This window comes from Telopea speciosissima, chromosome 11 (genome assembly GCF_018873765.1).
Source record: "Telopea speciosissima isolate NSW1024214 ecotype Mountain lineage chromosome 11, Tspe_v1, whole genome shotgun sequence".
NCBI lineage: Eukaryota > Viridiplantae > Streptophyta > Magnoliopsida > Proteales > Proteaceae > Telopea > Telopea speciosissima.
Window position 1 is genome coordinate 53,441,871 of NC_057926.1, and position 17,502 is coordinate 53,459,372.

General features: G+C 35.2%; 1 protein-coding gene across 1 annotated transcript; it reads left to right on the plus strand.

Moving 5' to 3' along the window:
- The first annotated feature begins 1,049 nt into the window (after positions 1–1,049).
- On the plus strand, positions 1,050–4,536 carry LOC122646330 (uncharacterized protein At1g66480-like). Its single transcript, XM_043839865.1, has 2 exons — positions 1,050–1,778; positions 4,391–4,536. Exons 1-2 carry the CDS (start codon positions 1,068–1,070, stop codon positions 4,433–4,435), a joined length of 756 nt encoding a protein of 251 aa, XP_043695800.1. The 5' UTR covers positions 1,050–1,067; the 3' UTR covers positions 4,436–4,536.
- Positions 4,537–17,502: the final 12,966 nt, after the last annotated feature.

Below are 17,502 nucleotides of genomic sequence, written 5' to 3' on the forward strand. Positions count from 1 at the left end.
ATTTTAATATAACTTTTCATTCTCAATGCCAAAACCAAAGGAGCGGGGGAGAGCATGGTTAAAAAAAAAAAAAAACGAATTTGATTGGTTAGAATCAGCCCAAAAATGCCCTAACCCTAGCTAGCCTGTGTTTGGTATGCATTCCATGTCGATTTTGCATTCTTAGACGATAAAAATAGTTGTTTTTATCGTCGATCTGATCATGAGAATATGAAATTGACTTGAAATACATACCAAACACAGCCTTTTCCATACCGGACTCCGTCAAGCTGGATCGATCAGAATTACTCCGAATTTACCGATCCGGCCGACATACATCACCCCTACAAACATCAATAGTGAAAAGAGAGATTTTACGTATCAGAATTTTAGTTTCCACTTTCCATGCCAAACCAAAAGGAGAGAGAGGGGGTTCTGGAAAAGGATTAAAGCCCAGGGGCCAGTGGCCCACAAAAATTCACTACCCGACATGAATCGCACCACAAACCATCAAAGAATCTGCCGAAATTTCACAGATTCACACTGGGGAGAACTCTAACCCCTCAGCATCAGAGAAATTTACGTAATCAAATATCCTATCACGAGTCTGGTGGCACTAAAAGATTAAACAATAAAATAAAAAAACATCAACTCACGAAAAAGCCTCTTCAACACCCCTCAAACAAAACACAACCCACAATTCACCGGTTTCAGAAACTTCCCAAACCCAACCTCCCTCCCTTAAACCCCCTCCTCCCCTTCCCTCTATCTCTCCATTTAAATCCATTTTCTTATAAATCTTTTTCACTCCCATCTTCTCAATTCCATTTTCAGATTCACAAGTCTTGGACTGCTCTACAGAAAAAAACAAAACAACAATCCTCTCAGAATAAAAAAAACGTTAAGACTTAGTTTTCCTTTATTAGACTCACCCGGCCTCCCCTACGTCCATTATTCTTCTCTAGCTCATCTCTTGCTTCCCGTTTCTGACCCGTGACTCTTCTTTCGTCTCTATCTTCCTAGAAAGAGACCCTTATAAATCAATTCTTTCTCTTACCCAATTTCAAAATTTTCATTCTCAATTCGCAATGGGGAACACAGTAGTAGCAGGAAGAAGGATAACAAAGGTGATGAACATAGATGGCAAAACCTTCGAGCTAAAGACACCGTTACGTGCCGGAGATGTAACCAAGGATTACCCTGGCCATGTTCTCATAGAATCCGAAGCGGTAAAGAATTTCGGAATCCGAGCAGAGCCTTTGGAACCACAACAGGAATTGAAGCCCAAACGAATCTATTTCCTTGTGGAGATACCAAAGTTTCCACATGAAGAGAAGAAGAAGAATAGCCTTCACAGAAAGGTTCAACCAGGTGTTCAGATTAATGCCAAAGAGAAGATAGAAAGCCTCATGTTAAGCCGACGGTCTACGTCGGACTTGTCGTTCGTGAAGGAAAGGAATCTTGTGCACGACGCAGGGATGGTGAGGGTGAAAGTGAGAGTTCCCAAGTCGGAAGTGGCGAAGTTGATGGATGAGAGCCATGATGCGACGGAGGCGGCGGAGAAGATTATGGATCTTTGTATTAATAAGAGTGGGCTCGCCGCTGCTGCAGATAACTACGACGACGACGACGACGACGACATGTACACGAAGAGTGGACCTCTCCTTGGCTTCGGCTATAATACCCATGGGGAGGACGATAGTTCGTACAGCAAGAGTGGACCTCTGCCACAACAGTCGCAGTGGAGACCCAATCTGGATCGCATCAGTGAGGGTAGTAACAGGCCCCGTCGTCGTGCGCCGGTAACGTTTCCAACTTTTCCTTTTACTTTACTGAGTTACACTGACTCGGTCTCTTCGTTCTTTCTCTACTTTAATAGCTTAGGACTCGGAAATAAATTACTTATTAAAGTGTTTTGTGAACATAGAGTTGGAATCTAATTATGCATGCTTTAGTGAGGTGATGGATGATGAGTTCTTATGGAGCATCTATTTTGATAACATGTTTTAGTTCTTAAAAAGGTTGGTCACCTGTAAGTGGCAGACATATGATATTTTTTGCTTTTAGGAATACCTTTTTTGGGACGAAATTTTGCTGTTACTCGGGTTGCAGGAATGTTTCTGGTAACTACTGGTTGGCAACCAAAGAAACAGAATTTAATAAGGTATTTTGAAATATACTAAAATCTAGGAGGTTATTTGTGAACCCATAGGGGAAACCAGGAAGAAGTGAATTATTCTATTTCTTTTACTACAAGCCTGGTCAGCGAGAACATTCATCCAACCAGAGTAGCAGCACAAAATTTACCCCCTTTTGTGCCCTAAATGGTAGTGGATGGAACATGTGTCCATTGTTGTTGTGGAATCAAACTCTATACTTTGATGGAAATATGAGAGCTAAATTAGGGAAGACTACTTTTCTTCTTTTTTTTGTCAAATTTTAATTTTGATTGAGTGTATACAATTTATGGTATTTTTGTCATTTTATTATTAATATTTGGAGGTATTTCATTTCATAAATTTTATCCTTCCTAAATCATTAATCTTTGTCTCAAATTTCATGATATATGTCAGCAAAATCTCTCTCTTTAGCTCTTTCTCTTGAATGTCATGGCACAGACTCAAGTATATATATATATATATTTTTTTTCTTTATTAGTTTTCCTTATACGTGGCTTGTTAATTCTTTTTGCCTTCCCAAAAGTATCAGTTTTTCTCAATTTAATTATGTCTTTTAACTATAATTCCTTTTGAATTTTTTTCCTCTTAAAGTCAATTTTTTTTTTCAATAATTATATGAAGGAATATGCATATGCAAAATAATAAAAAATTAAATGAAGAGTTAAAAGATTAAAACATTTCTAAAAAGTAAACAGAGGGTGCTTCATGCTCGGTTGAAAGAAATCATAACATATGACCTTTCTTTTTCTTTCTTTTTTTTTTTTTTTTTCTATTTTTGGGGATAGTAAGAAGTAGGGCAAGAGATCACACCCAAGCTGTGTGACCCCTGCCAATGAGAGTGCACACAAGGGCATCAATAGGGATGAGATTTTTTATTTCACATGAGTGTAACGGTAATTTTACACGCTCCGGTGTCTGAGCATGGGTTTCATGAAACCTGAAAAGGATCTTTTTCCCAAAAAAATACAATGTTTGTCCTTTTCACTTTGGTGTAGAGTTTGCATTCCATTTAGATTAATATAATTCTATCACATCTATTCTCTAGGCACGTAGTTGATCTCTTTCAATTGGTATATGAAGATTTATTTTTTATTGTTTACAAAAAAAGAAGAAGAATTATTTTTAATTTAATTCTAAACATCTTCAATATACTTGGCTCAAGCTTGATTATATGGTTCAATAAATATCCCTACTATACTATTAAATACTTACATATTAAAAGTCAGATTATGATGTCAATAAAATTTAAGCGTGAGGGTACGGGAAGATATCACACATTTTATGTCAATATAGTGGCATCTATCATGCCACTAATACAAAGTCAATTAGGTTTATTAAAACAAGGTTATATGATTCTGGATTATTTGTTAAACCCAAAAATATTTAATCAAGAAACATATTAGTCTATGTATATACGAGAAAATCTTGTTGTAACCAAGGTAAATTTGTCATTTCAAATAAAAAAAAATACATTTAATGTTAAAATGACTTTTAATTTCAAATTTTTTTTACCCTTACACTAAATAAATTTTAGGGATAAAATAATAAACAATTAAATGATAGTTCCAACTTAATAGTTCATCACTTTGGTGACAAGAATGGTGACAATAAGTTGTTCCTTATACATTGGTATATCATCCCCTGACCTAGAATTGTTTTTTAGGACAAGTTTATGTTGAGTTGGTCCATGATTTAGCTGCAGACCCTAAAGTAGTTCAAACCCAAAAGAGGGAAAAACAATTAGATAGAAAATTCAGTCTGGTCAGAATTTTGACTTTCAATCCAAACGTGGCCCCCAATTATAAACAGTCCTCCTAAGGCCAAGGTGACTCCAAAACGTCTTTTATCTTTTGTGCCGCTAAGTGCAATGGACTATGTTCACCACATCACAAACAATCAAGCAGATCCGACGGTGAGGATTCATTGACTTTTTTTTATCGATCCATTGATTTATTTGACCTTTAAGTAATGATTGACTCCTGACTTCAAGACTGCCCTAGATAAATGGTGAGCCTGGATTTTTGGGACACGTATGTGTGACCACATGTTCTGTGGTACCCATACTTTTATATATATTTTTATAATCCGAGAATAGAAATCGACATGAAATGCATACCAAACGCAATCATATGTAAATTTAATTTGATTAGATATCTTTTTAAATCTTGAATTAAAACTTCTTTTACGTGATCTTTACTTATTTTTCTTCGTTGGATTGTTTGAATCTGCAGAAAAAGGTGAGCTTCTTGGCCGTTAAGGATGAAGAACTGGAGTAAATGGGAATCGTTACAATGAGATTTTTTTACTACGGAGGGTAAAAAAAATAAATATAAATTAGAGGGCAGTGGTAATTTTCAAGCCCTACTTTTTGTTGTACTACAAACGATGGTAGTGTAACCATCAACTTGTTTTACCAAAAACCCAAAAAAAAAAAAAAAAAAACATCAACTTGTTTTAGTGTGTGGACGTTTAGTACATGTACATTCTGTATATTATGTTGTTTTATAATTTTACTAATCTTACTTTGAATCAAATCTCTCTCTCTCTCTCTCTCTCTCTCTCATGTGAGACTTACAGTGTTCTTTTCTTTAAGATTCCCTTTAGTTGTCCAGTAGACCAATACAAGTCAAGGGAAAATTTTAAAATAAGGTCAGTTTTGAAAGAAGTGCTTCGACCGTTTTAAGTGACCAGTTAATATATCGAACATCCAACACAATATATAGACAACTTAAGGAGAATAACAATGAGATATGAGCTCTGATATCATGTTAGAGCATTTAGATCTTAACGTTAAAAGATTAAGTAAACTTTTGTTTCTCACGTTTACAAAGACACTAAGAATCTGAATAATCCGATATTAGACTATGATTATGTAACTACCAATATCTTCACTAAAACTGATTGATAGTATACATAACATCATTTTATTGTTACATAAATTTTAATCATAATCTACAAAAATTATCTTATTTTTCAAAACCAATATTGAATTTCCAATTAATTCTTGTTTTATATTTTGTATAAATGGATATGAATCAAATGTTGTGCTAAAGCAATAGTTTTAAAAACCAAACTGGATTAACAAATCACAAGAACTCAACTAAATTAAATCAGATCAAGGTATTCCAATGGTCCAATTCATCAAGAATATACTGAAGCTGATATAAAAGGTAGAAACCAACTAGCTTTCATGAAAACCAACCAATTAAGTGATTTCCAATTGTTTCAATGATTCATGAAGAAAAGAGAAGGTCAACCTAAATAAGATCCTTTGTCATTTTAATGCCCTAACTGGTTCTCAAAACTATGGTAAATTTCTATGAAACCTAATCTGAAAACCAATTAATGAGTACAAATTAAACCAGCCTTAGTGGACAAATATCACTATTGTTGCCAATTGGCCTGTAAGTAATTAGTCCAAGATTTACAATATCTCCAAGTAGATTGGATCATGTCTAGCAAGGGGGTTATGTATGTGATGGTCAATGTCTTTTTTGGTTGTCATAGAATAGAGAGAAGGTTTTCCGAGCTAGCATCATGAAGAACCCTCTAATCAACGTACGTGTTATCGTCTGTTAATTATGAGGACAAGAGGAAAGAGTGTCAGAAGGAAAGAGATAACGACAAAAGATGTTGACATAGCCTCTGCCATTAGCTCAAGGATTCCCCCCCCCCCATATCTCAAATTATTGTATTCTATTTCCATTAGATAAATTTGTCTTTATTATTTTTTCTCCTTTTAAGACAATTCCTATACGTTATTATGAGTTGATTTTAAATGGAAATAAAATGAAGTAGTAGTTGACCACAAGGCAACTGACTTGTAAATATAAAAGTTTTTTTTTTTTTAAGTAAGAATTGGTCTTCAATTTTAAGCTGGCAAAATCCCCCTTTAGTAGAAATAGGAAGAATTAATATTTGCTATTGCGCAATTATTTCAACCACGTGGAACGATGATGTGTCTATTCTGACCGTTGGATAGAAAAGGTATGGTCTAGATTAGACATATGTTAGATTTCAAAACCAAATTGAATCAAATATCTTTCCATGTCCACACGGGCCTACAAGTACTCCAAATTCATTGGGCCTCACTTTCCCAAAAGCCTTATTCTTTAAAATTCTCTATTTCCCCTTGACAAGCTTCGCATAGGAAGAAATTTCATATGTGAGCAGAAGACCTTGGATCTATCAACTTACAAAATTTCATGCAACACTAATATTCGCCTAGAGATTTTACCTATAAACCATTATACTAGGAATCTCACACTGTAACTTTAATTTGATCTGCTCGTGATCAGGAAGAAAAAGAAAAGAAAGAAATTATTAGAGCCATCTTTCATATCCTGCCTCCTGGCCTTGAGGTTCCAATCCCGACCTGAAGATCAAGTTGTCACCAGAAAGATAAATTTAACCAAACAAATAATAATAATAATAATAAGACCAGAAATATAAATGAGCACTAAATTAGAATTCAGAAGCAGCTATTGTTTAGCTCGGCTTCACCCCAACAAATCCCTCTGGTTTATTGGAACTGATACAGTGTGATGTTTACGCGCCAACATCTAACCCTCCCGTTTCCTTCTATGTCACGTTGTCTGAAAATTAGAATTTAAAATTGGGCATTATGTTCATAGGGTATCACATTGTATATCTTCGGAATGTGATTCAAAATATATACATGAGTTTTCAAAATTTTATGTATGTTGAACTAGATCATTAATTTTGTATGAATTACCGTCAATAAGACTCTAAAGTAGTAATTCCAAAATATACATAGGAGTATTCAAAAATATTTATATACCACCTATTGTTTGCCTTTTTTTGTAAGTTCATGTTGAGTTGGTCCATGAACTACAAGACCCTAAAATAGTTGCAAAGAAGGGAAAATCAAGTATGAATGAATTGCAAGAATTTTACCTTATATCCAAACATGCCCCAATTTTGAATTTAAAACTCCCTTTCTTAAGAGGAGTGATAGAGTGATAATTTCCCACATGGTAAACAAGAATTGCCATGTAATTAAGGGTGTCAAAATCGATCAAAATTGTTTACCGAAATCGAATCAAGCTATTTAAACTGAAATTGTAAAATCGTTTAATACATGTTTCGATTTTGATTTCAAAATTAAGATCATTTAGTTAAACAATTTAAACCAAATTGAACGATTTAAACCGATAATAAGCCATTTAAGTAATCATTTAAAAACGATTTATATATCCGCAGTAAGTTAAGTAATTCATGATTAGAATAATTAATAAACAATTATAAATTATAATTATTAAAATATATAAATAGCTAGAAATTTAACAATAAATAATTCAATTCAATGTTAAGTTTACATCAATTTTAAAAATATATACAGAAGAAAAGAAACTGTTTGATTATTGAATAAAAAGTTACAGATATATAATAAAATCATTTAAATTGAAACCGTTTAGTAAACAGTTTGGTTTCAGTTTCTACCGTTAAGTATGTTGAATCAAACCGAATCGAATTGAACCGTTTAACACTCTTAATGTGATGGTTCACCCATTCATATAACCTACACTTTAGGGATGTTTGCTAATCTTAAAATGCTATATAGAAACCCACAAAAATTTAGATTTCAGCGGAACACCAGTGATCTATGTAGAGCTGTTTTTTAAAAATAAAAAAAAATAAAAATAAAAAGACAAAAAAGTGATATATAAAGGGGTAAAGTTAATGTACCCCCCTAGAATGCACCCAATATTCCTCGTACCCCCTAAGCGGCTCAATATTCCACGTACTACCCCTGCTTTACACCCCAAATGCCATTTAAGTCCACACTAGGTATTAAATGCTATAAAATGACCAAACTACCCTTTCTTTTATCTTTATTAAAATTTGAAAAGACCTAACTGCCCTGACCTATTTACTAAAATTTGAAAAGACTAAAATGCCCTCATCTTCCACGAATCATCATCTAATTTTACATACCCACCACCACCACCACCAACACCATCACCACCGTGAAGCCCCACCAACCACCACCACCACCCATCATTAACACCATCACCATCACCATCGTACCGAAGCATAGTTCTCTTCAATTTTTTGTAGAGGCAGAGGCAGCTTTTGTACTACAGGGACGAGTTCGGTGACAAAGGAGAGAATGTCACCGTCGATCCTTCGCTAGTCTTTGAGAATCCAAGACTCAAGAACACTTACTATGCCTTGCAAGCTTGGAAGCAAGCTATACAGTGGTGTATGGTTATCATATGCTGCGTTCACTTGGGAGACGACCGAGATGGAAGAGATTGGTAACAGATTTTCAAATCTTTCAATTCGTGTTCAGTTTTGGGGTTTCAATGGTGATGCTTTGGTTCCATTTTAATGGGTTTGGGTGTTCTGGAATTTGGGGTTGGTGTATTAATGCTCTGTTTAATGCTTCTTTGTTAGCTCTGTTTATTGATTTTCATTCTAGGAATTATACCGGAAGTAAGAAGAAAGGTTGAGAAGATGGACAAAACGTCCTGATTCTTTGAGATTTTTCTGTTTTTTTTGGGGGGTTTTTGAAATGGGTCAATAAATTCTGAAATATATATAAAAAAAAACGTTTGTTTGTTTTACATTCCCATTCTCAGATCTAGGAATAAATCCAAGAAGGATTTCCATTCTAGGTTCTCGTTTTCTTGCATCCTGCAGCCCTTACTTGTTTTCGATTTTGAAGAAGAATCACAGGTAGACGTCTGAAAGGAACACCCAGAAAACCCAGCAGATGAGTGGAGATTTACCCTTATTGGCCGAGTTATTGCCCAGAACCCCTCATCCTGACGCCATCTTCTGGGTCACTTTAGGCTGCGTGGTGTGCATTTGTGGCCATGGAAGAACCCACGTTCTGTTGTGGGAAGTTTGGAAACAATCTCCCTGTATCTCTTGTAGGGTACGGTGGTGATGGTGTTAATGGTGGGTGGTGGTGGTGATATTGGGTATCTAAATTGTAAAAGAAGATTATGATTTGGGGAAGATGAGGGTATTTTGGTCTTTTCAAATTTTAGCAAATAGGTTAGGGCAATTAGGTCTTTTCAAAATTTTAGAAGAGATAGAAGTGAGGGTAGTTTGGTCATTTTTTAGCATTTAACATATGGTGTGGACTTAAATGGCCTTAGGGGGTAAAGCAGTGGTGGTACGTGGAATATTGAGCCGCTTAGGGGGTACGAGGAATATTGGGTGCATTCTAGGGGGATACGTGTACTTTACCCTATATAAAACTGAATCAATATAGTATTCCATTTATCCCATATATATATATTTTTCAGTTTATTGGTACATTTCACACCTTTATTCACCACAAATGTGAGCTAATGTGTTTTCTTTGAGCAGCCAAATGACAATATTAATGTAAAACATACACCATTGATGATATGGTAGAACCATTATCAACGGCGAAATACTATTCAGTCAAAGAAACACACCACTCTTTATTTACTAAAATTACGTGGAGTGGGCACTAAGCCGGCCATTGCAGGAGAGGGACTCAACAGCGACCATGGCGGCCGTAGGGACTCAACAGCGACCATGGCGGCCGTCGTGTCCATGGCGGCCGTCATGTCCATGGTGTCCATCGTGGCCATGGTGGCTGTCGTGTCCATGGTGTCCCTCGTGGCCATGGTGGTCGTCTTTTCCATGGTGTTCGTCATGGCCGTGGTGGCGATCATGGCCACGTTCGCCGTCATGGTGGTGTTGGTGTGGATGAGGATCACATCATGGCGGGGAAGGACGACGACAACGACATGGATTATTGCTGCCACATCTACCACAACCCATGATGGAGGATATAGTATAGAACTAGAAAATCTCCGTATGAAACTCTCACGAGAAGGATGTGTGATAGAAAAAGAGGAGTGAAGAGCATATGTAGACTTACATCTCTTTATATAAACCTTGAAAAAACTTTGTTAAATTGGATACAAAACAATATTACCAAGTGGTTATGGGTTCAAGTCTGGAAACAACCTCCTTGTGAAAGCAGGGGTAAGATTACGTACACTATGACCCTTCCCAGACCCCACAATGGCGGGAGCCTCTTGCACTGGGTACACCCTTTAGTACCATACCGATGGAGACATTCCTTAATAGTACTGAAATCTATTGTTGTTTAAAATAAATACACTAGAAATCAACATTTTATTTCACCAAGAAGTATTGATCTCTCTCTTTTTCTATCATTTGCACAAATTGGGATATTTCTTTAGTTTTCTTTTTGCCTTTTTTATTTTTTATTTTTTATGGGTATGTGACTTCTCAATTCTTTTATCCTTTTCTAATGTATCAATCTTCCTCGGTTAAATTGTGCACGTGGGTTATGTACTTATGTTACCCACCATCAGAAATAAAACCTATAGTGAATGATATTTTTCATTTGTCGTTCTATTTTAATTCTTGTTCGTTTTCATATGTTCCAAGGGTGATTAATAGTGTAACTGACTCCCTGGCAAGAAAAACGTTGTTGGTAATGTGGACAATAGTCTGACCAAATTTCGATCCATGGATTCAGGAGTTATTCAACTTCATCCATGTGTAATTCAGGTTGTTCTTTATAAAGTTTCTCAATGTTACTACAAAAAAGACAAAAAATTATACACAAACAAAATGACGCACAATAAACAAAGATTTAAAACATTTCTAGAAGTAAACATAAGATGTTTCACGCTGTGTTGAAAGGATTCATCATGTGTTTCCTTTCTTCTATTTTCTTATATTTTGGTTATAAGAAATATACAATGCCTATCCATTTATTCACGCATAAACTTTACATTCCATTTAGATTAATTGAATTTGATTACATCTAATTCACAAGGCTCTCATTCGATCACTTTCAATTTGAAATGTAATTTTTATTTAGTGTACTTGGCTCGAGCTAGATTATCTCCATGTAGTTGTGCGGTGGGAGCAACCGAACCCGGCCGCTTTTCACCGCAATTCAAACCAAAACTTGTACCAGTCTTTTGTTTTGGTTTGGGGTTTTATGTAGAGAATAAACCTACCAAAAAAAAAAAGCCAACCGAACCCAATAAAATGCCAAAATCGGATTGATAGTGTTAGTCCATTGGAGTGTGTGGAATGTTGTTGTCACTGTTAGCAACATATTTGGTCATAGTGGTGTTGTAGCAGTAGCTACTATTGGTGGTTTGGAAGAACTGAAATGGTCAAACAGTCACCTACACAGCTATAAGGGTATTTTGGTCATTTGGCAGGGTTACAAGTAGGGGTGCAAGTTTGGCCCTATCGACCCAAACCAGCCTTGAGCCCGAATAGGGCCTGGGTTGAGATATTTGGCCTTGAGGGGGGGTCAGGGCTGAAAATTTCTGGCCCTGAGTCAGGGTCGGGTCGAGTTAGGGTTGAGGCTCCGGGCTAAGCTTGGCCTGGTCTGGCCCGACCCTGATTTAAGTTTTACTATAAAATATATGTTGATATAATATATACATTATAAACTTTAAATATCACCGCATTTTTTTATATAATATATTATATATGAAGACAATAAGTGATATAGTACATTTTATTATAGTGTTATTTTATGTAAAATTGATAATGTTCTCCCCGGTCCATTCCAGCCCATGCATTTCTTTCCCTCTCCCCATGATCAGGGCCAATTAGGGTCAGCCCGGCCCGACCCTGAGGGCGGGTCAGGGTTGGATTTTTTTAGCCCTGAGTCAGGGTCGGGTTGGGTCTGGGCCTAGCTAAGGGAACTTAGGGTTGGGCTAGGGTTCTATAAAGCCCGGCCCAACCCGACCTTGTTGCAGCCCTAGTTACAAGGGTACCCGCACTTGAAGAACACCATTTAATAGCATATTAAGTCCTTATATAGTGTTTGGCAAAGGGACGAAGCAGCAAGTGAAGGTTTCATACTGTTAAAGTTGTGATTTCATAGGTTCATTCAATGATAGTGACTTTAAGGTCATTTTTTGAAGGCTTAATGAAAATTCTGGGTGAAGTGATCCTCATGAAAAATGAAGTTCGTCGAGTCGTGGTTCCAACGCAACTTGTCTCGCATCATTTGAATATTGGACAAGAAAGTTACAGATATTTTTGTGTCGATGCGCGAAAACGGAGCAAATCTGAAATAGGCAAAAGTTTATATACTTAGCCAAAATTTTTGGCTTATCTTTAAGTGTTACACTGTAGACGGACGTTCTCCATTGTTTTGTTAAAACTCCAAAATCTCCTCGAGCGTCGGATCGATATCTTACATCAGATTTGGTTCATTAAAAGAAAAAGAAAGAAAAAGGAAAAATGAGGAAATAAAGAAAATAACTAATATGTAGTGAAGTGTGATGTTGGACTGACATCACCCCCATTTCTTATGAAGGAAGAGAGTGTGAAAATCTCTGGCGCGTTATCGCCTGTTAATTATGAGGACAAGAGGAGAGAGTGTCAGAAGGAAAGAGATAGAGACAAAAGATGTTGGCATAGCCTCTGCCATTAGCTCAAGGATTTTTTTTCCCCACATATCTCAAATTATTGTATTCTATTTCCATTAGATAAATTTGTCTTTATTATTTTTTCTCCTTTTAAGAAAATTCCTATACGTTATTATGAGTTGATTTTAAATGGAATTAAAATGAAGTAGTAGTTGACCACAAGGCAACTAACTTGTCAATATATAAGTGTTTTCTTTGGTAGGAAAATGGTATTCAATTTTAAGCTATCTACCAAAAAAATTAATAATAATTTTAAGCTGGCAAAATCCCCCTTTAGTAGAAATATGAAGAATTAATATTTGCTATAGCGCAATTATTTCAATCACGTGGAACGATGCATGATGTGTTCATTTTGACCATTGGATAGAAAGGGTATGGTTTGAATTAGACATATGTTAGATTTCAAAACCAAATTGAATCAAATATCTTTCCATGTCCACACGGCCTACAAGTACTCCAAATTCATTGGGCTTCACTTTCCCAAAATCCTTATTCTTTAAAATTCTCTATTGCCCCTTGACAAGCTTCGCATAGGAAGAAATTTCATATGTGAGCAAAAGACCTTGGGATCTATCAACTTACAAAATTTCACCACGTTGCAACACTAATATTGGCCTAGAGATTTTACCTATAAACCATTATACTGGGAATCTCACACCGTAACTTTAATTTGATCTGCTCGTGATCAGGAAGAAAAAGAAAAGAAAGAAATTATTAGAGCCATCTTTCATATCCTGCCTCCATGAGTTTCCAATCTCGACCTGAAGATCAAGCTGTCACCAGAAAGATAAATTTAACCAAACAAAAAACAATAATAATAATAATAAGACCAGAAATATAAATGAGCACTAAATTAGAATTCAGAAGCAGCTATTGTTTAGCTTGGCTTCACCCCAACAAATCCCTCTGGTTTATTGGAACTGATACAGTTTGATGTTTACGCGCCAACATCTAACCCTCCCGTTTCCTTCTATGTCACGTTGTCTGAAAATTATAATTTAAAATTGGGCATTATGTTCATAGGGTATCACATTGTATATCTTCGGAATGTGATTCAAAATATATACATGAGGTTTCAAAATATTTATATACCACCTATTGTTTGCTTTTTTTTGTAAGTTCATGTTGAGTTGGTCCATGAACTGCAAGACCCTAAATTAGTTGCAAAGTAGGGAAAATCAAGTATGAATGAATTGCAAGAATTTTACCCTATATCCGCACATGCCCCAATTTTGAATTTAAAACTCCCTTTCTTAAGAGGAGTGACTGAGTGATAATTTCCCACATGGTAAACAGGAACCGTCATGTAAGGGTGTCAAAATCGATCAAAATTGTTTACTGAAATCGAATCGAGCTGTTTAAATTGAAATTGTAAAATCGTTTAATAAATGTTTCGATTTTGATTTCAAAATTAAGATCATTTAGTTAAATGATTTAAACCGAATTGAACGATTTAAACCGATAATAAGCCATTTAAGTAATCATTTAAAAACGATTTATATATCCGCAGTGAGTTAAGTAATTCATGATTAGAATAATTAATAAACAATTATAACTTATAATTATTAAAATATATAAATAGCTAGAAATTTAACAATAAATAATTCAATTCAATGTTAAGTTTATATCAATTTTAAAAATATATACAAAAGAAAAGAAACTGTTTGAATATTGAATAAAAAGGTACAGAAATATAATAAAATCATTTAAATTGAAACCGTTTGGTAAACAGTTTGGTTTCAGTTTCTACCGCTAAGTATGTTGAATCAAACCGAATCGAATTGAACCGTTTAACACTCTTAATGTGATGGTTTACCCATTCATATAACCTACACTTTAGGGATGTCTGCTAATCTTAAAATGCTATATAGAAACCCACAAAAATTTAGATTTCAGCGGAACACCAGGGATCTATGTAGAGCTGTTTTTAAAAACCAAAAAAAAAAAAAAAAAAAAAAGGGACAAAAAAGTGATATATAAAACTGAATCAACATAGTATTCCTTTTATCCCATATATTTTTTTTTTCAGTTTATTGGTACATTTCACACCTTTATTCACCACAAATGTGAGCTAATGTGTTTTCTTTGAGCAGCCAAATGACAATATTAATGTAAAACATACACCATTGATGATATGGTAGAACCATTATCAACGACGAAATAATATTCAGTCAAAGAAACACACCACTCTTTATTTACTAAAATTATGTGGAGTGGGCACTAAGCCGGCCATTGCAGGAGAGGGACTCAACAGCGACCATGGTGGCCGTCATGTCCATGGTGTCCATCGTGGCCATGGTGGCCGTCGTGTCCATGGTGTCCCTCGTGGCCATGGTGGCCGTCTTTTCCATGGTGTTCGTCATGGCCGTGGTGGCCATCATGGCCACGTTCGCCGTCATGGTGGTGTTGGTGTGGAGGAGGATGACATCGTGGCTGGGAAGGACGACGACAACGGCATGGATTATTGCTGCCACATCTACCACAACCCATGATGGAGGATATAGTAGAGAACTAGAAAATCTCCGTATGAAACTCTCACGAGAAGGATGTGTGATAGAAAAAGAGGAGTGAAGAGCATATATAGACTTACATCTCTTTATATAAACCTTGAAAAAACTTTGTTAAATTGGATACAAAACAATATTACCAAGTGGTTATGGGTTCGAGTCTAGAAACATCCTCCCTGTGAAAGTAGGGGTAAGATTGCGTACACTATGACCCTTCCCAGACCCCACAATGGCGGGAGCCTTTTGCACTGGGTACACCCTTTTAGTACCATACCGATGGACACATTCCTTAATAGTACTGAAATCTATTGTTGTTTAAAATAAATACGCCAGAAACCAACATTTTATTTCACCAAGAAGTATTAATATCTCTCTTTTTCTATCATTTGCACAAATTGGGGTATTTCTTTAGTTTTCTATTTGCCTTTTTATTTTATTTTTTGTGTGTATGTGACTTCTCAATTCTTTTTTCCTTTTCTACTGTATCAATCTTCCTTGGTTAAATTGTGCACGTGGGTTATGTACTTATGTTACCGACCATCAGAAATAAAACCTATAGTGAATGATATTTTTCATTTGTCGTTCTATTTTAATTCTTGTTCGTTTTCATATGTTCCAAGGGTGATTAATAGTGTAGTTGACTCCCTGGCAAGAAAAACGTTGCTGGTAATGTGGACAATAGTCTGACCAAATTTTGATCCATGGATTCAAGAGTTATTCAACTTCATCCATGTGTAATTCACGTTGTTCTTTATAAAGTTTCTCAATGTTACTACAAAAAAGACAAAAAATTATGCACAAATAAAATGACACACAATAAACAAAGATTTAAAACATTTCTAGAAGTAAACATAAGATGTCTCACGCTGTATTGAAAGGATTCATAATGTGTTTCCTTTCTTCTATTTTCTTATATTTTGGTTATAAGAAATATACAATTAATGCCTATCCATTTATTCACGCAAAAACTTTACATTCCATTTAGATTAATTGAATTTGATTACATCTAATTCACAAGGCTCTCCTTCGATCACTTTCAATTTGAAATGTAATTTTTATTTAGTGTACTTGGCTCGAGCTAGATTATCTTATCTCCATGTAGTTGTGCGGTGGGAGCAACCGAACCCGGCCGCTTTTCACCGCAATTCAAACCAAAACTTGTACCAGTGTTTTGTTTTTGTTTGGGGTTTTATGTAGAGAATAAACCGACCAAAAACGAAAAGCCAACCGAACCCAATAAAATGCCAAAACCGGATCTATAGTAACCTAATATGAAACTGGCACAAATCAGAATAAGAATTTTGCCATTGATTTCCATATTATATTTATGCGTTCCTCTTGCTGCTAACAGGCGGTTGCAAGACTCCACGCTGTGTATGAGGCTTCTCAATTCTGCTTGCATTATTTAATGCATCAATATTCCTCAGTTAAATTTTTACATTTAAGTTATAATTCTTTTCTGAATTTTCTTCTCTTATAAAAGTCACTTATCTTCGTCAATAATTTAAAGAGCGTGAAGAGATATGCATGTGCAAAATGGTGCATAATAAATAAAGATTTAAAGATTGAGTTTTCCTCAAGCCACAATGAAGGAGGAAATTCCTCAATGACAACCATTGATCTTGGATGGGTGTCTGAACCAGAGAAGGGCATTTTGGACTATATAAGTGGGGGGGGGGGGGGGGGAGTTATTGTAATGATAGATTTATGGGTGTTTCCTTCAATGTGGGTGGGTGAAAGAAAAAATTTTCAAAAAAATAAACATAGGTTGTTTCTCTCTAGGTTGAATTCATAATGTGTGACCTTTTATTTTTTTTCTTTATTTTTTTTCTTTTTAACGTAATAAGAAGTAGATAATGTTTATCCTTTCACTCTGGCGTAGAATTAGCAATTTCGATTAATTAAATTTGATCACATCTAATTTTCAAGGTACTTAACTGATGGCTTTCAATCACGACATTGAAGGCCTCTCTTTTGTTAAAAACCTAATATTAAGAGTAATTATTGTCAATAAAATGGAAAAGTGAGAAGTTGTAACCTTCTTTTGATTGTCCCTTTGCTTTATTTCAAAAAAAATTTTTTTAATATAGAAATAAAAAAATGTGTTTAAAATAATTTGAAAGTAACTTCATTATATTTTTATTAAAAGTTGCACATTTTTGGATTAGGTATGTGGAATGATAGTATATACCCTTATTAAAAAAAATTATATTATATTCAAAGGGTCAAAAAGAAAGGTTACAACTTCTTATTGTTATCACCATTACAACAAGATTTTCCCTTAAAAATACAACAAATAAGATGTCAAAGAAATTTTAAGGAAAAAGTTTTCCTGGACTATAGGATTGAGCCACTATCCTAGGGTTTTAAAACATCCCCCATTAGACAAAG

Coding starts and splice junctions, on each gene's coding strand:
- LOC122646330 (XM_043839865.1), top strand. CDS start 1,068: ATGGGGAACACAGTAGTAGCAGGAAGAAGGATAACAAAGGTGATGAAC. Junction 1,779..4,390: donor ACAGGCCCCGTCGTCGTGCG/CCGGTAACGTTT, acceptor TTGAATCTGCAG/AAAAAGGTGAGCTTCTTGGC.